Here is a 24,652-nt window from a genome sequence, read left to right on the forward strand (position 1 = left end):
TTGTGGCCTTTATAAAGGGTTCGGTCCTGGTTAACGGGCCACATCACACGAACCAGCATCCATCCCAGCTGTTCCCCTTTGTGGAGGTCAAAGATGGCCATGGCCACCTAATGCTACCCTTTCACCTGGCAGCCATCCCTTCAGGGCAGGGCTGAGACAGGAGTGACGGGCAGCATCTGGACGTTTGCACTGCCACACTGCCCATACTATGGAGAAAGGACTTCAGCTCCCAGTATTGTCAGTCTGACCCCTTCCAGACAGAGTAAGCAGTGTCTCTCTGGAGTTGCTCCATTTTGCTTGTTGAAACATAAAGCTGCTTAGGACATGGAACAAATTCAGACCCGATGTACGCAAATGCAACTGCCACTGACATTGCTGGGCATGCGAGGTGCTCAGTGTCTCTGAAAATCAGATCACTTTTATAGGGACTTAATTTTAACTAACTCAGATTGGAAACTCTTGCCCTGAGATCCTCACTGCTCCACATGGACATTAAAGATTCCATCTGCTATTTTCTGTAATAGTAAGAGGAGCTGACCCAGTCTACTTGGTCAAAACTCCCCCCTCCCCCTTAAATTGTTAGCAAGTGTTCAGCCTGATTGCTGCCCTCTACTCCCAGAGGTGGCTGCATTTCAGTGCTGCTTTGAAGCCCCTTTTGAGATAAAAGGTGATATAGAAATGTATGATTATCAGTAACCCAGACAGTACAAATTAGAGGGTTGCTGGTTCTCCATACCCCTGTTCCACCATGATTGTCTCCTGGCAACCGTTCCTCCTCTCCCAGAGGCATATGCAAGGGTTAGGAGCAGCAAGTACAAATACCATTAGCTATTACCACTTAGATACAGTAGCAAGATGATGGAGACCTTAGAAATATTGTAGGAACTGGGGTATATGCACAACCCTTTATAATACAGTGACTGTAGTTACACTGAAGTTCCAGTGTAATTACAAGGTGTAACCCATACAATGAACTTTCTGGTGAAAGAATTTTAACTAAGCATCTATATTACTTCATGCAATTCCTTGAAATTACTGTGAAGTATGAAACCAAAGGGATAATAAGAAATGTCAGTAAATCTTTCCATTACATAAATTGGTGATATTTACCAGCATCTAATTGCAGTCAGTGCATGATAAAGGGTATCCAAGATCTTTTTTTGACCACTTCACACCTCCCATCTGTCAGACTTCTGCAGTAGCTGGTTTCCATTTGGGTAAAGATCTGGCTCCATGCTACTCTGCAGCCTCTTTCAACCTCCATCTCTTCTCCATAGGTGAAGAGGGTAACTGAAATGTACAAGCAGGGGATGGCACTGAAGGAGAGGAACAGGATGCTGAAACTGTGGCGGAGGTTGCACGGTGGCCAGATTGGGCTGGAATCAGGGAACCACAGCTTCTACCACACTTTCTCCACCTACTCCTGGTCGTGGAACACTCGCCAAGAGCTGGTGACACCCAACGAACTTCAGCAGTATGATAACAAACTGTACCGCAGAGAACATTCCTCAGCCTGCTCCGATGACAGCGAAGTCAAGAGTGGGATAAGGAAAGGAAAAGAGAGGAAATGAAAAGAGCCATGCTGCTCCATTTTCTTAACATCACTGTTGACTATTCTCCTCCTTCCCATCCCATTATTTTTCTCTATAAGTCTCAGGCTCTTACACAGTTCACACTGTCCGAGGGTAGGAAAGAACTGTTTCCTCTTTGCATAGTGGTTAATACAATGAGAATTAAAAGAGAAACATGTTTTTCTTCTACCAGTCTCCGCTCTTTCTCTATAACAATCACTGGATTCAGGAATATCACTGTAGGGGTTACCTGATAGATTTGGGGGAGCAGTATCAAGATTCTCTATTCTATTCCTAGCTCTGCCACTGACTTTCTGTTCCTTGGTTTTCCCATCTCTGAAATGGGGCTCATACTTACGTCATAGGGAGGGAAGCTGCAGGGAGTTCAATGACTCATTACTAGGGCTGTCGATTAATTGGAGTAACTCATGATTAACTCAAAAAAATTAACTGCGATTAAAACCTTCATTGAAATTAATTGCACTGTTAAACAATAGAATATGCATAGAAATTTATTAAATATTTTGGATGTTTTTCTCTGTTTTCAAATATATCGATTTCAATTACAACACAGAATACAAAGTGTACAGTGCTCTTTATATTTTTGTTACAAATATTTGCACTGTAAAAATTATAAAAAAAATTCATTTTTCAATTCACCTCCTACAAGTACTGAAATGCAATCTCTTTATCATGAAAGTGCAGTTTACAAATGTAGATTTTTTTTTTTTGGTCACATAACTGCACTCAAAAACAAAACAATGTAAAACTTTAGTTCCTGCAAGTCCACTCAGTCCTATTTCTTGTTCAGCCAATCGCTCAAACAACTTTGGTTACGTTTAGGGTGACCAGACAGCAAATGTGAAAAATCAGGATGAGGTGAGGGATAAGAAGAGCCTATATAAGAAAAAGACCCAAAAATCAGGACATCTGGTCACCCTAATTACATTTGCAGAAGGGAATGCTGCCTGCTTCTTGTTTACACCACCTGAGAACAGGTATTTGCATGGCATTGGTGGAGCCGCACTGCACGATCGCTACATGCCCGATGTGCTGAAGATTTGTAGGTCCCTTCATGCTTCAGCCATGGCGCCAGAGGACACACGTCCATGCTGATGAGCCTTGTTAGGCACAATGCGTTCATGACATGCGTGACTGACCGCCTTGGGCAGAACTCTGGGCCTCCTGCTCTGTCGGGGGGCGGCAGGAGGAGCTGGGCTCTTGCTCCCTGAAAGCAAACGGCAGCGGTGACCCTATTGCTCTGGGTGGGCTGGACCCCAGGGCCGGGCGCTCCAGCACCGCTTGCCCCCCGCCCCCGCGGGACACGTGCCACGGGTGGGCGGCGACCCCACTGCTCGCGGGGCTGCCCCACGCCCGGGCTCCCTGGGGCAGGCGCAGCCTCCGGCTGCTGCGCGGGGCGGGCGCGAGCCTCGGCCCAGGCCCCGCTCCAGCAAGGGCGGGAACAGCCCCCGCCCCTCCCAGGCCGCCTCCCGCCCGGCAGTTCTCTCTCCGGTCGGGCACCGGGGTCAAGGGGCGGGTTCCGGTTCCGGTTCCGGGTCGCGCAGCCTGTCATGGCGGCCCCTGGGAGGAGGCAGCCGTTCGGGAGCCGCTTCCTGACCGACCCGAGCCGACTCTTCCAGCACAACGCCTGGTGAGGCGACCCGCGCCGCCCCGGGGGACCCCCCCCTTCTGCGAGCAGCGTCCCCCCCCGCTGGCACAGACCCCCCCCGTGCGCTCGCGCAGACTCCCTAGCGCTGGGGGTCACCGCCCCCCCCCACGTGCAGCCCGACCCCCCCCCAGCCCCGAGGGGCACCCTGCGAACCCGGGAGAACTGCCCCCTTTCCGCGTGTGCACAGGCCTCCCGCCTAGGCCCCGGGGGACTGAGCCCCCTCCGGGGGAACCGACCCTCCCCTTTCCGTGCAGAGCCGAGCCCCCTCCGGGGGAACCGACCCCCCCCTTCCGTGCAGACCATCCCCCCAGGGGAATCGAGCCCCCCCTTTCTGTGTGTGCACAGCCCTCCCGCCTAGGGCCCGGGGGACCAACCCCCCGGTCCGTGCAGACCGTCCTCCCCCTCCCCCGGGGGAACCGATCCACCCTTCCATGCAGAAGCAGCCCCCCCTTCCATGCAGACTGTCCCCCTCCGGGGGAACCGACCCTCCCCTTCCTTGCAGACCATCCCCCCAGGACAACCGACCTTCCCCTTCCATGCAGACCGTCCTACGCCGGGGCAACTGACCCCCACCTTCCGTGCAGACCATCCACCCCAGGGCAACCGACCCCCCTCCTTCTATGCAGACCATCCCCCCCGGGGGAACCGACCCCCCCTTCCGTACGGACCATCCCACCCTGAGAGAACTGAGCTTCCCGGATTGAAACTGTTCCTCCTTTGCATTTGCACAGCCCTTTTCTCTCCTTACTTGGTGATCCAGTTATGGATTATATGACTCAAAGTTGCTTCATAAATGTAAATCCTCAATTTCCTTTCTCCAGAAATGGAGCATTCTTAGGGATCTGCTGTTCCTTTTCTTTAAGTCTTTTGTCTCTGTCAAATAGTAATGAAAGAATAACCCATTTTAGGGCCTGAATAATTCTGCTAGGCCCCTATATTCTTCTTTGTCCTGTCTCCTTCACATCATTTTTCTTCGCTCTTTTTAAATTATCACTTGCTTTAATGCCTGTGCAACTGTGTATGTACATTGAAACTGTCAACATTTTCTTAACATCTGAAAGTTTTCCTGTATCCAGTCCTATCTCTAGGATATTCATACATATTGTTCAATATTACATCTGTATGAATTAAAGCTATTTTAGTACATGACAGGAGAGTTGTCTGCTTTGTCAACGAAGGGTGCCTATTAGTGTTAAATGTGATAGTGATTTTGTGGTGTGGATTTCTGTCCATTAAAACTGTATGGGCACCCAAAGCCATTCACATTCACCTCAGAACAGCCATCACATGTTGATGAGCTTTAGCTCACTACCTAACTGGCCCAGATTTGAACTGGAGACCTACAGATGAAAACCCTATTCTTACCAATTCAGTGAGTCATCTAATTCCCTCCCTTTGTTTGCTTATTGAGAGTGGTTTTGGTTCTTAATTTACCAGACACTGAAATGCTGTTGCACTGCCCAGCAGCTTCCTCTTTTTTCCCCCAGTCTTAACCTTCCCAGCTAAGTAGCTCATTTTATTTTTCCCAACAGGGATAATGTTGAATGGTCTGAAGAGCAGGAAGCCAGTGCAAGGAGCAAAGTTCAAGAGAACAGCAGGCAGCTTGTTCCACAAGACAAACAAGGTACTTCTAGATGCCACTGTATTTCTTATAAATCTTGATGGATCAGTACAGTAGCTGACAATTCTAGGCAAAAACAAAGATTCATCTTCATTTATTCCCCCAACATTTTTCCCAAAACTGCTGATTTTAATCAGACTCGGGGTCTGTTTAGTATGTGCCGCTAGATGCCTTTAGAACTTTTCCCATAACTCATCCCATTAGACTTTAAGTGATCTTGGCTGGGAGGATCACATTGGCCTTGAACTTCCTTGTTGATATTTTACATATTAATAGGAAATGCTATAAATCATATAAACAGACTTCTCCCAGTTATAAGGCAAGGGGCAGATTCTGTTCTGCCTTCATGGCTGTCTATCTCTCTAGCAGCTTAATGACTTCTAACATTTAATCTTCAAGTTCCTTGTATGATGTTATGCTCCTTGTGAAATAAGCTCACTCTTTCGCCTATTAAGCTATAGGCAGTATTAGTGGTGCCCGTATTTGTGTGCATTAAGTTAATGGTAATAGTTGAAACAGACTAAGAAAAATGTTAGTTTATCCAAGATCCTGCATTGAATGTTTGGCATCAAATAATAGAATCTTAGGATTGGAAGGGATCTCATGAGGTCATCTAGTCCAGTTCCTTGCACTTAAGGCAGGACCTAGCATTAGCTGGACCATCCCTGACAGGTGTCTATCCAACCTACTCTTAAATATCTCCAGTAACAGAGATTCCACAGCCTCCCTAGGCAATTTACTCCTGTGCTTAATTAGCTTGTTAGGAAGTTATTCCTAATGTCCCATCTAAACTGCCCTTGCTTCCGTTTAAGCCCATTGCCTCTTGTCCTATCCTCAGAGATTAATGAGAACAATTTTTCTCCCTCCTCTTTGTAACAATTTTTTATATACTTGAAGGCTGTTATGTCCCCCCTCAGTCTTCTCTTCTCCAGCCTAAACAATCCCAGTTTATTCAATCTTCCCTCACAGGTCATGTTTTCTAGACCTTTAATCATTTTTGTTGCTCTTCTCTGGACTTCCTCCAATTTCTTCACATCTTTCCTGAAATGTGGCACCCAGAACTGGACACACTAGTCTAGTTGAGGCCTAATCAGTGTGGTACTAAAGTTCTAAGCTGTTTCTTTCAAATTCCCTTCACTTGCTCAGACCTCGGTGCAGGAAATATTGGCGTATCCATCACTTAAACTCTCAGTAGTTATAAATCTGAATCAAGCTGGAGAAGCATAGCTCTGTAGCTGATGTTTTGGTTAAAGCTGCTCTAAAGTTCACCCAGCCCCTTTCCTCTCCTGCTCTGAGATCTCATTCTACTTTGTGAAAGATGGTGAAAGTGTCCTGCTGTCCGCTGCTGTACCTTTCTCTCAAGAGCTAGACTAGATTTGATTGATGTTATTTGTTATATCCCACCTCATGCTTGGATGTAGCTAAATAGGAATAGTCTACGTTGGTATTTCTACGGTAGACTGCTCCTGGGTATCAAGCTGGATCTTCTTCTTTAATTAAAATTAAAGGGGCATGAGTCTATTACATCTGTAAGGCAAAAATGCAAACTCTGATGGGACTATTCAGGTCCTTTCCATGTAGCATTCCATTGTGTTTACAATAGCAGGCTTTTCACTATGGCTAAGACTGACCCTCCTAAACTCTTGGATCTAGATTCTCAAAAGTGCTCAGTAGCCAGCAGCCGTCATTGTGATATCCAACATGCTGAGTTCATTTAAAAGCTGCCCAACTATCCGCTAGCTTTGCTTACTCCCAGAGTAGAGGAGAGATGGTAACTCTGCCCCCTCCGTGGGACTTAATATACTGCTATAATTCAGTGCATGGCACTCCATGGTGGCATTCTAGACAGAATAGAATCCCTGCTGAAGCTCTAGTAATCTAAAGCACGAGTAGCTACACTACAGAGCAGTACAATGCAAAGTAGGATATTGGTTGTTACAGCTGTAGTATCTTGTGGAACAGATGGGCCTTCAGAATTTATTTTGAAGGAAAGGGGAGGGTGTCTGGTTGGGAAAGGGTATTAACTAGCTGGAGACATGGAAAAAGCAGTGTGGCTTCCACACTTTCTCTTTGGAGACAATAATTCATCGGGTCCATGGAGTCTCTGATTCCCTCCCCATCTTCTGTGGCCAGTAATTTTTGTTTGGGGACATATTTCATCCAGGAGATTTCTCTAGTGTGAAGGGGTGATATGGGCTGGACTTTGGCGGTTGTCCTCACAAGGAAGAGCTGATCTCTCTGGACTTCCAACCAAAGAGAGAGCTCCGCAGGAATCCAGCTCACACATGGACGTCCTCACACACTAGAGTTCTGACCAAAAGGAATATTTTTAATAGTCTTGATCTTGAAGCAGGAATTATGGATGAAGTTCATTGGGCCACGATGGGAAAATGTCAAATTAGAGGATTGTAATGGATCTTTCGGGCCTTAAAATCAATTTTTTGAGTGATACTTACCAGCTGGTCCTTGATTTCTTGTTCTTACGCTGCACAGATGTGAGGTCTTCGTTGTTTTACAAACAGTACATTCCACAACATCTCTGAGGTAGGTATGGCTTTATACAGGTCTACTAGAAGGACCACCACACCTCTGGAATAGAAAATAGCCACTGTCCAGTAATGCACAGCACTACTGCATCATTCTTCAGGACAGGAAGTGCATAATATCTTATGCAGTGAATATCACAGGAGACATTTAGGTCAGAGATTCTCAACCAGGCATACACGTACCCCTTGGGGTATGCAGAGGTCTTACAGGGGTTACACCAACTCATCTAGATACTTGCCTAGTTTTACAACAGGCTACATAAAAAGCACCAGCGAAGTCAGTACAGACTAAAATTTCACCCAGACAGTGACTTGTTTATATGGCTCTATAGACTATACACTGACATGTAAATACAATGTTAATATTCCAATTGATCTATTTTATAATTATATGGTAAAAAGGAGAAAGCCAGCAATTTTTCAGTAATGATGTGCTGTGACACTCTTTTATTTTTGTCTGAATTTGCAAACAAGTAGTTTTTAAGTGAGGTGAAACTTGGGGGTATGGAGGACAAATCAGACTCCTAAAATGGGTACAGTAATCTGAAAAGGTTGAGAGCCACTGATTTAGGTAATTAGAATGTAGATCGCTGAGTTGAAATCTTGCCAAGACACCAAGGTTAGCATCCCCTACGTGTATGAAAATGTTGTGAAATTTTATTAGCACCTCATGTTTTCTCATCTGAAAGATGGCACCACTAGCACTGTACTTCCTTGCCTCCGCATTAAGGCTTTGGTTCCGTGGAGCTCAGGAAAAACTGCCAGCTACTGAATCAACATTACTACTTCTGCTGCAACTTTAGTGGTCTTTGAATGTCTCCTGTGTAAACACTGTATGGGCTTGACCCTGCTTAGCTTGAGATCTGATTGGATCACAGCATGAGGTACTATGGCTGCAGCCTGTCATCAGATATTAAAATCTCTCTTAACTTGGTCCTGAGGTCATGGCTCCTTACAAAATCCTTATAACCGAGATAAAGTCAGAGGGGTTATTTTTATATTTAGTAGTTTGTGTTTCAGGATAAATCCTGCTAAAAATACACCCGTAACTGACTTTTCAATTCTTTGCCAAAACCATTTTTTTTCTCCCTTGCCCAAGCCTTCTTTTAGACTGAGACTGCATTTCTCCCCAGACATTTCCAGCCTTCTTTTCTTTATCCTCCTTCAGACCTCTCTTAAACAGTTAGGGAGTTTCCAGCTTAATCTTCTGTGTTGATGGCTGGCCCAAGAGTAACTCTAATTTTAATGGATGCCCCTTTTTCCCTGCTTAAGCCTTCTGTCCTTGACAGGTGGTAGAGAAAATAGAGTGAGAGCTGTAGAAGAGGGTGAGTAATCATAATTGTAGGTGAATTTTCTGAGTTCAATAAATAACAAGTCACTGTCAAAAGTTGTTTAAGGGCTTGCATCTTGTTGAAATGTGGTTGGAGTCTGTGGCCCTCGGCCTTAACACTTACAAGTTGATAGGCAGCTGAAATTTGTTAACTCTTCCCAGCACAATAGGCCAGGAGTGCTCATGCCAAAACCTTACTTGAGAGAGAGGCTCACCACATTTGGAAGATACTAATCAGTTCCTTACGCTGGGTCCATTTCCCAGGAGAGGAAGCAGCTCCAAGAACAGTATTAGGTATCTGAAATCTGTGCAGTCATGTCATGGAAATTTTCAGGCCATTTCTAATCCCATTAGAAACTCACTCAATCACCTCCATTCCACATCCGCGACAGAGGGGAAGTCTTCCTGCTCTTGCTCACTATTGTGTTACTCATCTTATGAAATCAGTCCAGGAGGTCTGAGAGATTAGAATCTGCGAGTGATAACATTCCCCACTAAAGTTTCTTGGGTGCATGGGGGAGCAGACATTTCCCTTGGTGGTCTTTCCCTGTCTGTAATCTCAGAAATGTCGGATGCTCTAAATTGCACAATACACTGGAAAATAAAATACTGGGAGCAATTCTGTGCTGGCAGTCAGACTAAGTTATAATAATGTTTCTAATTTCACACAGTTTCAAAGCACGCTACAAATACTAGCTAAGCCTTGCATAGCCTCTGTGAGGTAGATAAGTACTATCCCATTTGTCAGATGGGAAGCTAAAAGGCCTGATCCCGAAATATACTAAGCACCTTCATCTCTCACTGGAAATAGTAGGTGCTCTGTACTTCTCAGGCATGAAGCCCTAAATGACTTTCCTCAGGTCCCAGAGAGAATCAGTGGAAGAGATGGGGAATAGGTCGCAGAGGTCCTTGATCAGTTCTCTACAAATAGAAAAGGCCTATCTTGGTGCCATGAAATCGAGCTAGAAAGGCAGACAACTTCCTTCACAAACACTTTCCTTTTTTATTCCTAATGAGGCAGTGTGGTGTCATAGCTGGGAGAGGGCTGATTGCTCCACATGTGAGGCAGTCGGACTCAAATCAGCATGCTCCTCAGTGAATAACCCTAATTCTTAAATAAGTTACTAAATACAACATGGAGCTTGTGACCCCTGTTTGATTAAACTGATTGCAAGCTAAGAAATTTGACTTGTCTTCTGTTGACCTTTCTTCTGTGTCTTTGCTTACAGATGAATATGAGCTCAATGCCAATGAATACTGGAATGATTTCTATAAAATCCATGAAAATGGCTTCTTCAAGGACAGACACTGGCTGTTCACTGAATTTCCTGAACTGGCACCGGACCAGAACCTAAGTCAACCTGAGGCGTCTGAATACAAAGATGGTAGCACCAGAAAACCCAGAGACACCAGGCTGGGGAGCTGTGAAAATGGTCTTTGTTCATTGGAAACCAGAACACAAGAGCATCATCAGTTGGACTTGATGAAAGACAGTAATAATATCATCAACAGACTCGACACAGATGGAGAAGCAGTACCGAAGTTGGGTGACCTGAAACTAAGTGATGGTGATTTCCCAGGATCCTCTGCCACTTACCGTATACTAGAGGTAACTTCAGTGAATGAGAGAAACAGCCTCTTTCCCAAGTGAATCAAACTTGCCAGCAGAATCTTTGTCCATGAAAGTGACAGACTTCAAACTTACCGGTTGTCATGTACAACCTCACCAAATCTTACAGCGCAACACAACTTTACATACAGAACCAACCGTCTTTCTTACAAATCTATCCCAAAGCTCTTTACAGAAATGAATAATAGGAGAGAAGCTGTAATATAGGCAAGGAGAGAGCTTAATTTTCAGCTGAAATTTGATATGAGGGAAAGATTCAGGAAAGCTGCTACAGAGGAGAAGGCTCTTGTGCCAGGAGTAATGAGACTGAGCAAAGAAATAGATATAGTCACAGAGTTTGAGGCCAGAAGGACCACCAGATCATCTCATTTGATACACACCCCCATCCTCCAATATTTCATGGGCCACTAGCATTACCCAGCACCTTTACAATAAACCCAACAACCAAAATTAGACCAAAGTATTATAGCCCACGGGAGACTAAACTATTATGTGCCACAGGCAGAGACTAGGATTGCCCAAGACCCCCTGCGATGGCAGAGAAATTATTAAAGTGAGATGTCCAGATAATCCTGACAAGTGACTTGTACCCCCATGCTGCAGAGGAAAGCAAACTCCCCTCTACAACAAGCAGGGTGTTGGGGGGATAGCGAGAGGACCACAGCTGTGAGATGGACTGGAGCAGCTCAGTGGAGGGTGTTAAAAACATAGAGGAAAACTGTGAACTGAATTAAGCCTGTTGGGTTTTGGGTCAGATTGGTCTTTGTTACTAACTAGTTCCCAAAGGGATTAGTATCTGGCTGTGCCCCACACTGAGGCCTTCTGAGATTCAAAAGGCAAGTTATTGCTATTTGATGTTAAAGTAACAGCTGAGGTCTCAACATGCATTCTCGTTGTGTATAGAATTGGTTTGTTAACCGTGTTCAGGAAGCTTCCCTCTGTCCCTGGCCTCTGGGTTCTCTCCTGAGTCTGTCTGACTTGAGGGACACAAAACTCTGAAAACTGTATTGCAGATCAAAAAAACCCTATGCAGTACAGCTGAGGAATTTTCAGGTAGTTGTGAGGTCTCAAAATGTTGATGCATAAGGGGTATCAACAGCATTCCTAAAACAGATTATAGAACTCATCGGCTAATAAACTATTCAAGCTGAAATATTTGTGCTAAGTTTGCCCGCACAACCTGTCACTGTGGATGATCAATCATCATATATCTGTGGCTGGGCCGGCCACCTGTTCTGTTGGAGCCCTGTTCTCCCAGAGGTGAGTCAGCATAAACAGCTTTGCAGCTCTCTGCAGGATCCTAGCACCTAAAATCTGTTAGAGGCAGCTTTCCATACTATTAAACCATCTCTGTTTTCATATCCTACCCATGTGCTTTCTGCGCTCGCCGTCATTTTCAAACAGCCAATAGCACATTCCATTCTGCTTACTTCAGTCCTTCCACAGAAGTCCCTAAACATTCAGGAGCAAAAGCCGCTGAACTAAATTGTATGGCTTATCTTCTCTTCCAATCAAGGGGAGGGGTAAGGGGAAGTAGCACTGCAGGCCCAGTTCTAAGGAGGGATAGTAGGAGAGCCACCTAGAAAGGGAGACTGAAATAATATGGTGCAGCTAGAACAGAAAGCAAAAGAGCAAAGCAAATCTCCTCCTCCTCCCTCACTCTTCCTCATTGTCTCTGTATGGAAATGAAACTGACTAACCTCTGGCCTTTGAGGCTGCCTGGGTGACTCATAGTGGTTGTTATGCTTGCAATTCCAGCAATAACAACTTTCAGGAATATCTGTGTTCCGCACAATCTGCCAGACTGTTGGTAGAATTAGGCAGCTAGTTTGGTGGCTTCCTGTGGATGCTCGGCTGCAGGGCCTGATCCTGAAAGGTGCTTGTGACGAACTGGGAATGTTCTTGATGTTTCCTCTGAATACTGTGTTGGTGCCTCAGTGTCCCCTATGCAGTTCTTAAGTATCTAGGTGGTGGGATAAGGGCATATGATTGCTGAAGAGCAAAGGGACAGTGCACCTAAATGCCTGGCACTCTGTCTCCTGGCAACTGATGGCCTGGGCCCCTGCTCTGCAAAGATGCCAGCTGAAGGTGTTGGAGACAAAGGGATCAGGTGACCTCCTGGCCCGGGAAAGGAGCTGAGCAGAGAGGAGGGGCTAGGAGGGGTTGTTAGTCTGGAGCTGGCTGGGGTCGAGGAGTGGAGGGCAGATGTGGGGGGTCTGGCTCACTGCCCCCTAGAATGGACCCGGCTGAGGGGTCCAGTTCGCTGTATCTACAAGCTCTGTTTTAGACCCTGTTCCTGTCATCGAATAAACCTCTGTTTTATTGGCTGGCTGAGTCACGTCTGACTGCAAAGTGAGGGTGCAGGACCCTGTGGCTTCCCCAGGACCCCGCTGGGGCAGGCTCGCTGTGGGAAGCTCACGGAGGGGCAGAGGATGCTGAATGCTCCAAGGAGAGACCCAGGAGGTGAAGCCGTGTGAGCTTCTTGCCCTGAACAAGTCTGCTCCGAGGGAGAGGAGGCTCCCCAAAGTCCTGCCTGGCTTGGTGGGGAGCAGTTCCAGAGCATCGCCCGGTGACTCTGTGACAGTGCTGACCATCTTCATCTCATTAATGAGTGTTGCAGGTGTTTGTTGCTGTTTGGGATTGGTCCCCCGTAGGTTGCTGGAACATCATTTTGTGGCTGGAGGGTGATGCTTTGTAACAGCTGCTAAGTGCAGACTAGAAAGCAGATGTCTCTGAGGAAAGCAGGACAGGTGTGTAACTGGCTGCTCTTTTTCTGCAGGTTGGCTGTGGTGCTGGAAATACGGTCTTCCCAATTTTGCAAACCAACAAGTAAGCAGCTCTGATTCATTTTTTCCTCTACAAGTCGTAAAAAATCACTGGAAAGAATGTTGTGCTCTGCTTCTGTTTTTTTTTAAATGCATAGACCCATTGCATATAAAAGAAGCTAAACACAAACACACCTTGTCAGTTCTGCCCACACACCTTTGAATGAATGAATTGTGATTAAAAGGTTACTGAGAGTCCATAGGATGCATTTGGTGGTCATGAAATTCTGCACACCCACTCATTTGTGGCTTTCAAAGTACTCTGCGGACGAGCTTCGTAATCTCTGTTCTCCCTCCTTTCCCCCAACACTGTAAGCATCATTGTACAGATGGGGACGATGGAAGTACAGAGGCGCTAAGTAATTCATCCAAGACCACAGGGCAAGTCATTGGTAGAGATGCGGATAAAGCCCAGTGCTCCTAATTCCCAGCTGCGTGCTCTCGCCATTAAACCCACCTCTTCCCTAAAACTTACTTTGCAAGTTAAATTGATTTTAAATCAACAATTTTAATCCTGATTTAAATCAGCAAGCAGGAAACCTTGATTTAAGTCAACGATTTTAATCTTGCTTTGCATTTGTACTGTTTAGTTCTTTTCCTAATGAAAGGTTACTTCTCATTGGCAGGTAATCATTAAAACATTGATTTGCTAAACTAAATCTAGCGTTCATGCTAAATTTGGTACTGCTTGTTGCTAACCAGGAGGATACACTATCTCAATACACATTTATTTAAGCAATTATATAACTTAATTTACATTATTCAGATTGTTAATTTTTAACTTTTTTTTTATGATGTTAGAAAGTGGTGAATGATGCATTTCTTTTTTACTCGATGAAGATTAATTTAGATGGAAATTGGAATTCAATTAAACTGCACAAAACCAGCATTTTAAAATGTGTTTATTGCTTAAATACAACTACCTTAAACGTGGTGGATACATAAGAAAAAAGATTAACACATGTTTAGTATTTAAAACTAACTGATTTATTTAAGAAATGAAGTCTTGTGTGTAGTTAGTGAATTGAATTGGTTGTTTCTGATCACCATTTCTTTCAAGATTTTAGAACTAGTAGTTTTCATCCTCTTACGCCTCATTTTTATTCATAGATCGGGAGTTGAAAAAGCAGGAAAATTTTGTTTGATTTTTCCAATCAATTTCTCAGCTTTGAATGAACTAGTCATTGAATTGAAATAGTTGAATAAATTGAAATGAAAAAATCATGACTCTGCACCTGCATAAGAAACTACTGTTGTCAAAAGATAGTTTAGCACTTTGACAAAATCTAGTTACAGGTGCTTAGCATGACTGCTCCCAGTTCAGTGCTTGGATTTGCTTTAAAACTTTGGCCGCAAACATGTAGTGGCTGAATATTTTTTACTTAAATTATTTTAATAGATTATAGTAAGTGTAGGTATTAATATAGATTGTCATAATTTCAAATTTAATTTTAAATAGGCTTATTTTTAAAAAGACAAATATATTTAGATTAAAAATCCAGGTTTTTTTTATGATTAATTTTTATCCACCCTGAGAACCATATGGGGCACGTGACTGTTTCTTGTTTCTTTTGCATTTATTTCAGTGATCCGGGGCTCTTTGTTTATTGCTGTGATTTTTCCAACACAGCTGTGGATCTTGTCCAGGTAAACTAAATATTGTGTAAGTTCTCGATGAAGTCACAGCTAGGTGGAGGCTGCTGATCCTGTGCAGCATTTGCAAAGATCTACTATTAGCACTGCCTTCATTAGTTCAGTTTTCCTGGCAGCTTGATATTTAGCTAGAACTGGATACTGCCTCTCCGTGTAAGTAGATTAGGGGATCTGGCCATTGGAGGCTGCAGGAAGGAAGGGAACAGGATTAATTTTATTTTTTTTTTAAATAAAAAGGCAGTTTGACAATGGTTCTGGAGAAGTAAGTCTGCTTTCCCGTCTCCAGACCAGGTGCTGTTTAATTGGGCAACTGCTAAAGTCTTGAAATCTTTAGAACGATTTCTTACAGCCTCAGTCAATTAATGTTGTTCTTGATTCACTTGTATCGTTGATGTAACCACAAGTCTGGAAGTAGCATTTCATTGCTGCTGCACAGGCAGCTGGTGTGATGTCATGGTGGATGCTGACTTTGTTGTTTGGGGCAAGGATTGACTTTGGCTATGGAATAGCAGGTATAAACAAATCTGTTTAGAATGGAGTTTGGAAAACTTAGCTTGAGTATTAAATTTATCAGCCCGTTTGATATGAGAGATGGTGAGTGGGGAGAAGGATAGCAGCAAGGGGCAGCTGCTCCAGTATGTATGTTGGTGCTCCCCACCTTCCCAAGCAGCCACAGAGTGAAACTGACCAGAGTCTGTATGTCATTGGGAGCTGGGGTTGCTCCGCGACTCTGTAAAACAGTCCCCTTCTGTTTAGGAATCTAAATATGGTTTTAAGAGCCTGGCGTTAGAGATCCTGGTTTGAAATGTTGAACCTAAGAGCCCAGTGCTACTCTACTGAAATCAGTAGGAGTTTTACCGTTGATTTCAGTGGATCAGGTTTAGGCCTTGACCCTCTGTGCTTCTATAAAGGGGAGAATTCCAGCTTAATGGTATAAATCACCCATTTCTAGCCTTGATCGTTTGTGAGAGGTTTGACCTTAAAGCTGTCACTGATCCCACAGTCTGGCATTGGTTATTTTGGCAGTAGAGAAGGACTGAATAGAATGAGTCCAGAACTCTCTTATAACTCTGCCGTATCTACTTAATGATTTTCCATAGTTCCCCTCCATTTCCCTTTCTCGAATATTCTAATTATAATAGCTGTACACACAGGGGTTATTCTGAGATGGACTCAAGGCCTCTGGGGGTATGTCTACACTGCAGCAAAGGGCATGCCTTCCAGCCTGGATACACAGACTCACACTAACTCCACTCGAACCAGTGCACTTACAGATAACATGTGGACATTGCGGTGTGGGCAGTGGTTCAGGTTAGCTGGTCGGGCAGGCTTGGACTGGGATGGCTACCCTGAGCCATCTCCCGTGCCATAGTGTCCACACTGCTATTTTTAGCACGCTAGCTTGAGTGGAGCTAGTGCGAATCTGTCCTGGGCTAGGAGGCACTAACCCAACTGCAGTGTAGACATACCCTGGCTCTTCCAGCTTTTCCATGTGAAAGTGAAATGGAGACTCTGCAGCCAGGTAGCGTTAGTATTTGTGTCTGACAGTGTCTGTATCCTCTTTTTTAATTGCAGACCAATGCAGAGTATGACTCTTCTCGCTGTTTTGCCTTCGTTCATGACCTGTGCAAGGACCAAAGCCCATACCCAATGCCAGAGGAGAGTCTTGACATCATTATTCTCATCTTTGTCCTATCAGCTCTTCTCCCAGAAAAGTAAGTTGGCCTCCACTCCAGCACCAGCAATTCACTGTAATGAACGGAGAAGAGGGTTCACATGACTAACGCAGTCAAAGCTCCTTCATGGCGGATACTAAAGTGATATTGTCAGGTTAAACATTCTGTAGTGAAATAATCCTTACCTGTGTTACTGAAACTCTAAATTTAACCTAGTGTGGTCATCACCCTGTGTCAGTGGGAGCCGCGATCGGCCGGACCTGCGGACACGGCAGGTAAACAAACCGGCCCGGCCCACCAAGGGCTTTGCCTACACGAGCGGCTTCTCAAGTTTGGGAAACACTGTTCTAGTCTGATTTTTATCTAGCATCTAGGATTCCTGCCCAAACTCTCACAGGAAATCTATGCAGAACCATGGATAGCACTTGGAGATCCTGTGTTAAATCACGTGACCACTTCCTCTGATGCGATGCCATCTTACAAAGACTTTCAGATAAACAAAGTTATAGTCTACAAGTCCGCGTGTATAGACGCAATCGAGTTTATTGGGACAGCTGCTGACAAAACCACAACAATCTTCATATTCTCCACTATAAACCCACCCTTTTAAAAACCTTAAAACAACTGAGCTGTTTAAAATGAGAATTTTTCACTCTAGTCATAAGTTGTAAATAAAAGTCTAAACGTAAAGGAACTCTGTCTCTTTGGTAAGCTCAACTCATTTGAATGATCTGAGGGACGAAGGAAGCAAGCATAACTTTGAAGGCTGTTGAATTTTCCTAATTTGCCCTTTTCCCAGGATGCAGTGCGTCATTAACAGACTGAGCCGGCTTCTGAAACCAGGAGGAATGATTCTGTTACGAGATTATGGTCGTTATGACCTAGCGCAGCTTCGGTTTAAGAAAGGTATTTCCTCCTTCCACGCTGGAACCCTTGCCACATCAGGGATGGGTGATGCGAGAGTGTCTGCAGGGGAGGCTGGTGTATCTAGGAGACAGACTGATAACTTCCCTTCTAGCACAGAGTGCAGTAGGGGGTGGGGATTGCCATCTGGCTTCTTGTGCAGCTGATTGGCTGGTTTAAAATAAGTTAGGTGGGTAATACTGTCCGAACAACTTTTGCCCCCAGGTCGGTGTCTGTCTGATAACTTCTACGTGAGAGGCGATGGGACCAGAGTTTACTTCTTTACACAAGGTAGGAGATTAGATCTCGTATTCCCAACCTTCTCACCTTCCTCATTCCTACTTGTGGGGAAATTCTGCAAACCCCCAGAGGCAAGCAGCGGACTCAGACATACCCTCTCCGGACCGGGTTGAAACATTAGAGGTTTGTCAGTTGCATGAAGAGCTGGGCCTATTGATCATTGTGAAATATGGCTCTGGCCTTCATGTAGTGGAGAATCCTTCCCCATCTGCCTCACGTGGAGAGGGCCCTCTTGCAATGGAACTTGCTGCACTTGGGAGTGGGGGGGGAAGAGGGGAGGGGAGCAGAATTTGAGGAGGTGTGGGGAGGGGCATTCCCTGGATACTGTTTCATGGGGGAGGGCACGTGGGGGTGGAGTGAGAGGGGCCAGCACTCTGAAGATCTTGTCTTCTGCCAATGTGGGGGAACTAAAGACTACTCTGTCTGCTGAGCTGGGGTAGCCTCAGCAAAACTGCTGCTGCATCATGGGGTTTGTATTCTTCTCCACCCATCACCCCCTGCCCTCCAAACCTCCAGCCAAGTTAGTGATATCGGGCACCTCTGTCCTACTGCCGGTAACCATTAGTCTGGTCTCAAATGATGGGTGTATGTAGGGCAGTGGTACTGCTGCAATGAGCTGATCAGGTCACTGTGTGGGCATATACGTTACAGCTAAATCATTCTAAAATGGGTGTTTGGAAAGGCAGAAAATGGCTGTCTGGCAAAGGTTTCAGCATGGCAGGTATGGGATAAAAGAGCACAAGCTGGGACTTGTTCACTCTTTGCTACAGAAACACTGTAATATCACATGCTCCCAGAGCTGCAATTACACTGGGTCTCTCCCAGCACTACTAGGTCTCTGGCTTTACATGCAGCCAGTGCATCGGGGCACCCTGATACAGAATGCACCATGGCGCGTATCGCTTGTATTTGGACTGCTTGGCTATAGCATTGTTCAGGCCTGGAGGGCACTCGGTGTCTTGATCAGCCCCACCTTGATGTGCCTTTTCTGGGATGTTTTTGGATTAATGACCACAATCCATATCAGTAGGGCGCTACCAAATTCACGGCCATGAAATACGCATCACAGACCATGAAATCTGATCTTTCGGGAGCTTTTACCCTATACTGTCCTGATTTCACAGGGCAGACCAGATTTCACAGGGCAGACAGAGGTCCTGACCCAAAAGGGAGTTAGAGGGGGTCACAAGGTTATTTTAGGGGGGTCGCAGTATTGCCACTCTTACTTCTGCACTGCCTTCAAAACTGGGTGGCCGGAGAGCGGTGGCTATTGGCCAGGTGCCCAGCTCTGAAGGCGGTGCCCCGCCCGCAGCAGCATAGAAATAAGGGTGGCAATACCATACCATGCCAGCCTTCTGCACTGCTGCCTTCAGAGCTGGGTGGCTTGAGAGTGGCGGCTGCTGATTGAGGGCCCAGCACTGCAAGCAGCAGTGCAGAAATAAAGGTGGCAATACCATACCAGGCCATCCTTACTTTTGCCCTGCTGCTGGCGGCGGCTCTGCCTTCGGAGCTGGGCTTCCAACCAGCAGCTGCCACTCTCCAGCTGCCCAGCTCTGAAGGCAGCTGCAGCCAGCGACAGCACAGAGAGTAGAAGTACCAATCCCCCTGCCCCCGCAATAACCTTGCAGTCCTCCCACAACTCCTTTTTGGGTCAGGACCCCTTCAATTACAACACCATGAAATTTCAGATTTAAATAGCCAAAATCATGACATGTACTATTTTAAAAATCCTGTGACCATGAAATTGATCAAAATGGACCATGAATTTGGCAGGGCCCTATATATCAGACATACAGGACTGTAAGCTTAACCCTGGAGCGTTACAGCATGGGCTTGATCCTGTAGGGTGCTGCGTGTCCTCCACTCCCAGGGACTTTGGGATTTGAGGGTACTTAGCATCTTGATCAAATCCCTTGAAAAACACATTCCAAGATTAGGGATAGTTGAGACAGGAAAGTCCGTCCCCTCAGGCATTCATGAATGGACAGTGCCCACCCCTTCATTCTAGGGTTGCTGCTGTCTTCCTTTCCTCCTCCCCCTTGCTCTCTGTGATGCCGATCATCCAAGCACTTCTCTTCCTCCTCAGTAGAGCAGAACAGAACATGTACCCCAAGGTCGATGTTAACTCTTGCCCCGAGATGATCACAAGGGTTGGCAGACTGTAGAGATCATGATACATCCAAAGCCAGGTGTCATGTGGTCCGTTCATTTGACAGTGGAATCAAAAGCACTGGATTTTTCCAGCACTTCCTTGAACCTTCAAAGGAATCTTTTGACTTCCACTTAGAGCAGTTTAGCTTACAACAAGCAAGCGTTGATCAAACTAATGCTTCTGCTATCTTAACTGCCTCCTCCCCAACCCTCCTAGATGAATTGGATGCTCTTTTCACCACGGCTGGGTTGGAAAAAGTCCAGAATCTGGTCGATCGGCGCCTACAGGTGAACCGAGGGAAGCAAGTGACGATGCATCGAGTGTGGATCCAGTGTAAATACCGCAAGCCCTTCCCTGCAGGACAGAAGGAGAATGGGCACGTTCATTAGCAAGGCGCATCTATCAGGTGTGCTGTATTTGGACTTGCTGGGACTCTCCTCCTGTGCAGCGTGTGGCACTGAGCAGACCTGCCATGTCATGCTGAATTCTGGCGCCTCCTGCAATGACCGGACTAGTCGTACGTTGACATGCTTTGTGTGCAAGGTGGAGCTATGCTCAGGACGACTCCACGACAATATCTAGTTACTAGTCTTTGTTTTTAAAATTAAGGGTGATTAACAATTTACCTAAGAAATGGGCACTCACTGTCTCTTGTTGAGCCTGAGCAAAATGAGTAACGAGTCCTCTGTCTTCCAAGTCTCTGCATGGAAAGGAACAGAAGTTTGGACCTTATCTTCAGGTTTTGTGGTTTGCAGAGCAGTGGGGTTCATTTCAGCCATCCCAGATCCTCCTGCCCCATCACCTTTTTGTCACTCGCTGCTCTGGGTATTGAAATCCAAATTCACATGCCTTGCAAATCAGATACAGAGAGGTTTTAAACAGGTTTTAAAAGTCAGGCTGGCTTGCGAGTGCAGATTCATTCCTGGCCTGTGCAATCTCTCAAAGGGAGAATCACCTTCCATCCTCCATAAGGTAATCAACTGACTCAATGTGGTGGACGGTGTTTAGTAGTTAGCTTACTGGAAGCCTCCCACAAGGTGCAAAAGTTATCTTTGTGTTCCACACTTTTGGGAGCAGGTTTTTTTTTACTCTGGGGAATCTGTTTTAAATAGAGTGCAAGGATACAGTCCGTGTTACAATTATAAAGAACTGATTTGCGATAAACTTTACCAGCCATGGTTTACACCACTACTTAAGTCTTTCCAAGCAAGCTAGTGTGCTGTACTGCAGCTCATCTGCGCTGAGGAGATCCAGGTTCAGGTCAGTCAAGCACGGGGCAAAAATAGCATGTTGTGATAGGTGTCAAAGTATAGACCACAACAGACTATCATTTCTGATTGTGGATTTTCACATGTATAGAGTGGAGAAGGTGGGGGAAATTCCATCAAGCCGATGTTTAATTATCAGGATAGGAAGAAGACGACCAGGTTGTGGGGGGAAATGGGATTAGCTAGGTGTGGCAGGGGAGGGACTGGAGGGGATTTGGGATGCTTCTGAGTAGCTGCTGACTTGTGACTCTCCTTCTCTCCATCTACCTTCTACCACAACCTTCTTTTCCCCTAGTGCCTACCTCTCTCAGGATCTCTATATTGGAGAGAGCCCAGCCTGACACCTTCCTAATGACTTGTTTTGGCTGACATTGCTTGGGGGGAGAGGGGCCAGGGCTGTGCCTATGCAATCTGGTGCACCTCACATGCCATTCCATTCACAGCACGTATATTTTGATGGTGAGATGATCATGGGCTAAGAGTACCAACACAGGAAGGAGATGTCAACTCGCTGACAAAGACATAACAAGAACCTATGCCTGGAAGGGTGAAAGGGGAAGTAAAGAGAGAAGAATTTGCTCCTGGTCCCTTAGAAATCAATGGGAGCTTTGTCAGGGAGAATAGAAGTCAATGGGAGCTTTGTCATTGAGACAGAACTGGGCCCATTGGCTTGACTAGTGCTGGAAGAGTCCACAGGTATCGTGGTGACATCTCCTGCCACCATCATCATGTTTATGAGCTGGCCCTGTTGATTCGTGACACTGCCACCATGCCGCCAGCCTGTCCCTCTGGAATTGTCATTCCTAACTCCATAGAGTGATTTTTTCCAGGGCTGAGTACAGGTGCAAAGGTGACCCAGCAAGTCCCTTGGAGCCTCCCTTTTGAGTGCCGTGCACGCTGATGCTATTTTCCTGTTTAAAGTCAGACTCCAGAACAGTTCTTTGCAAATACCTGATTAATGCTTGAGAGAACAGCTGGAAGAAAAGCTTTTGTTAAAGGTGCTATAATCTTGCTTCTTCAGGGTTGAGAGAACTTTCAAACTACATGGATGGAGGAGGAAAAGACCAGACTCAAAATGCCTACTATTTCTAAGGCAAAAAACGTATGGAGAAGGCATCTTTCCTTCACAGATATTTAGGCTTGGCAGGATTCAATATTTATTTTTTATGATTTAGATGGATATTGGTATTGAATTTTATGCATTTTATCAATTTTCACAGTTGTGGGAAACTATGGGGGGTAATACAATAGCAATTTAATGACTGTAGATGTTGAGAGTCAAAAAATTAAAACTTTGTAACTGTTAAAACACAAATTATCAACCTCGCATATCAAAATATACCAAGTAAACACCCTTAAGTCAAACCCTAAGTTCTCACGCAGCATTTTTCTTTCTTTGTCTACCTGTACATTTGTTGTTGTTGATGAAAGTGTGTGTGTGTACAGTGAAATGATCTGCCAATGTTTACTGATAAAAATCTGAGAGCCCTGAGAGAACTCCTGAGTATTGTAGTTAGACGTTAAAATTGGCTACTGAGTTTGGAAGAGGTTTTAATATTTTAGAGAGTTAGTGCTTTACAGTCATTGAATAAGACAGGTCTCTGCCCTGAGGAGCTTACAGGGGAATGGACAATGCCTAGACAAAAGTCTCTGCTTGAAACTGAGACTGGAAGAATAAATGTCTGCTTTAAGGTAATGATTGCATCATTGCTCACAGGAGCTCCTTTTCCTCTGAGTCCTGGTGATGCTTGTCTCTTTCCCTCATCCCGCCCAGAAGATCAAGTCAGATTTAGGGAAGAATAATCTTGTAATTCTCCAGCATGACATCCCTCTGCCTCTCAACTAACCAACCCTGCGTTTGCTTAAATGTCGCTTTTCCAGAGACTGCTGGCACCGGAGAGAGTTTCCTGCAGTCCCTTCCCCCCAGTCCCTAGGAGGAGCTGTCCCTTTTGGGGATAGTTTTATCTCCCTTGAAGGAGAGTTATTTACTGAAGTAAACAAGCAGTATAATTGGGGGGAATTAAAATAATTAGAAAAATTCCTTATTAATCACCCACGGGTTTGTTGTAACACAAGGAAAGCTATTTCTTTCATTATAAATTATTCATTTAAAGCTGATGGATCCCGTAAAAGCAGTTCATGCTCTTTTTCTAAAAGAGTTAAAATGAAGTTTCTTATGATTGTTCTGCTAGCTAAAAGGCTCTTACCACATCTGTCTGGTTTTAACTTAAGCTTCATGCAAAAACTGACAACCATTTAGGCATGTAGCCATGAATATAGCTGTATCTTTTCTTTTTTTTTTTAACCTAGTTCTGTTTTAGCATTTAAACAGGCACTTGGAATAAAAAAGTACCGGTTAAACATGATTTTGTTTTTGATGTTACAGGTCCATCAATGGCTATTAGCCAGGATGGGCAGGGATGGTGTCCCTAGCCTCTGTTTGCCAGAAGCTGAGACTGAATGACCGGATGATGACCTGTTCTGTTCATTCCCTATGGGGAACCTGGCAATTGGTCACTGTCGGAAGACAGGATACTAGGCTAGATGGATGTTTGGTCTGACCCAGTCTGGCCGTTTTTATGTTCTTGAAAGCAACAGGCATAGTGGCCTTTATTTGAACCAGGTCTACAGACCAATGGATAGGGCCCTAAGAAATTCACAGTCCATTTTGGTCAATGTCATGGTCATAGGATTTTTAAAGTAGTAAATTTCATGATTTTGGCTATTTAAATCTGAAATTTCAGTGTTGTAATTGTAGGGGTCCTGACCCAAAAAGGAGTTGTGGGAGAGTCACCAGGTTATTTTGTGTGGTTCTTGGGATATTCCAGTCCTGGCCCTACTGAGCAGAGAACACTGATCAGAATGAATTACATGATGGTTTTATGATGTATAGAAATTAGATCATTAAACTTATTGGCACTAACGTCTTAGAGCAGGAACTCTCAACCCTTTTCTTTCTGAGCCCCCCCACCCCACCCCCAACATGCTATAAAAACTCCCTGGCCCACCTGTGCCACAACAACTGGTTTTCTGCATATAAAAGCCAGGGCTGGTGTTAAGAGGTAGCAAGCAGGACAATTGGCTGGGGCCCCGTGCTGCAGGAGCCCCCGTGAAGCTAAGTTGTTCAGGCTTCGGCTTCAGCCCCGAGTGGCAGGGCTCGAGGACCATGTGGTGGGGCTTCAGCTTTCTGCCCTGAGCCCCAGTGAGTCTACGTTGGCCCTGCTTGGCGGACTACCTGAAACCTGCTCACAGCCCCCCAGAGGGTCCTGGGAACTTTGTTGAGAACCGCTGCCTTAGGAAATCAAGGGCAGCCAACCTAGATTTAGTCGGGTAGGTTAGCAGCATCATGTTAGCATAAAAACATTCTGAACATGTTGGTTCTGAAGCCCCTTGGTTGGAGAGATGGAGAGAAACTCAATGTATTGGGCCACATGGCCCATGCCTGTCTCCCCCTTTACCTCCATCCCAAGAGCTACATTGTAAAATTGAATGTTATCATTTCAATGAA

The 24,652-nt window shown here is 45.2% G+C and overlaps 2 protein-coding genes across 2 annotated transcripts in view; both read left to right on the plus strand.

The window, feature by feature from the left end:
* EFCAB3 (EF-hand calcium binding domain 3) overlaps window positions 1-1,752 on the plus strand; it is a 73,541-nt gene extending 71,789 nt beyond the window's left edge. Inside the window, exon 39 of the mRNA XM_050935362.1 lies at window positions 1,278-1,752. Within this exon, the coding sequence (XP_050791319.1) occupies window positions 1,278-1,571 (294 nt within the window). The 3' untranslated portion in view covers window positions 1,572-1,752. The remainder of the gene's footprint in view (window positions 1-1,277) is intronic.
* A 1,390-nt stretch (window positions 1,753-3,142) lies between these two features.
* METTL2A (methyltransferase 2A, methylcytidine) lies at window positions 3,143-20,514 on the plus strand. Its single transcript, XM_050935363.1, has 9 exons — window positions 3,143-3,222; window positions 4,773-4,864; window positions 9,967-10,346; window positions 13,147-13,196; window positions 14,779-14,839; window positions 16,421-16,560; window positions 17,321-17,427; window positions 17,650-17,715; window positions 20,093-20,514. Exons 1-9 carry the CDS (start codon window positions 3,143-3,145, stop codon window positions 20,263-20,265), a joined length of 1,149 nt encoding a protein of 382 aa, XP_050791320.1. The 3' UTR covers window positions 20,266-20,514.
* The last annotated feature ends 4,138 nt before the right edge of the window (window positions 20,515-24,652 follow it).

Source organism: Gopherus flavomarginatus, chromosome 25, assembly GCF_025201925.1.
Source record: "Gopherus flavomarginatus isolate rGopFla2 chromosome 25, rGopFla2.mat.asm, whole genome shotgun sequence".
Lineage (NCBI taxonomy): Eukaryota > Metazoa > Chordata > Testudines > Testudinidae > Gopherus > Gopherus flavomarginatus.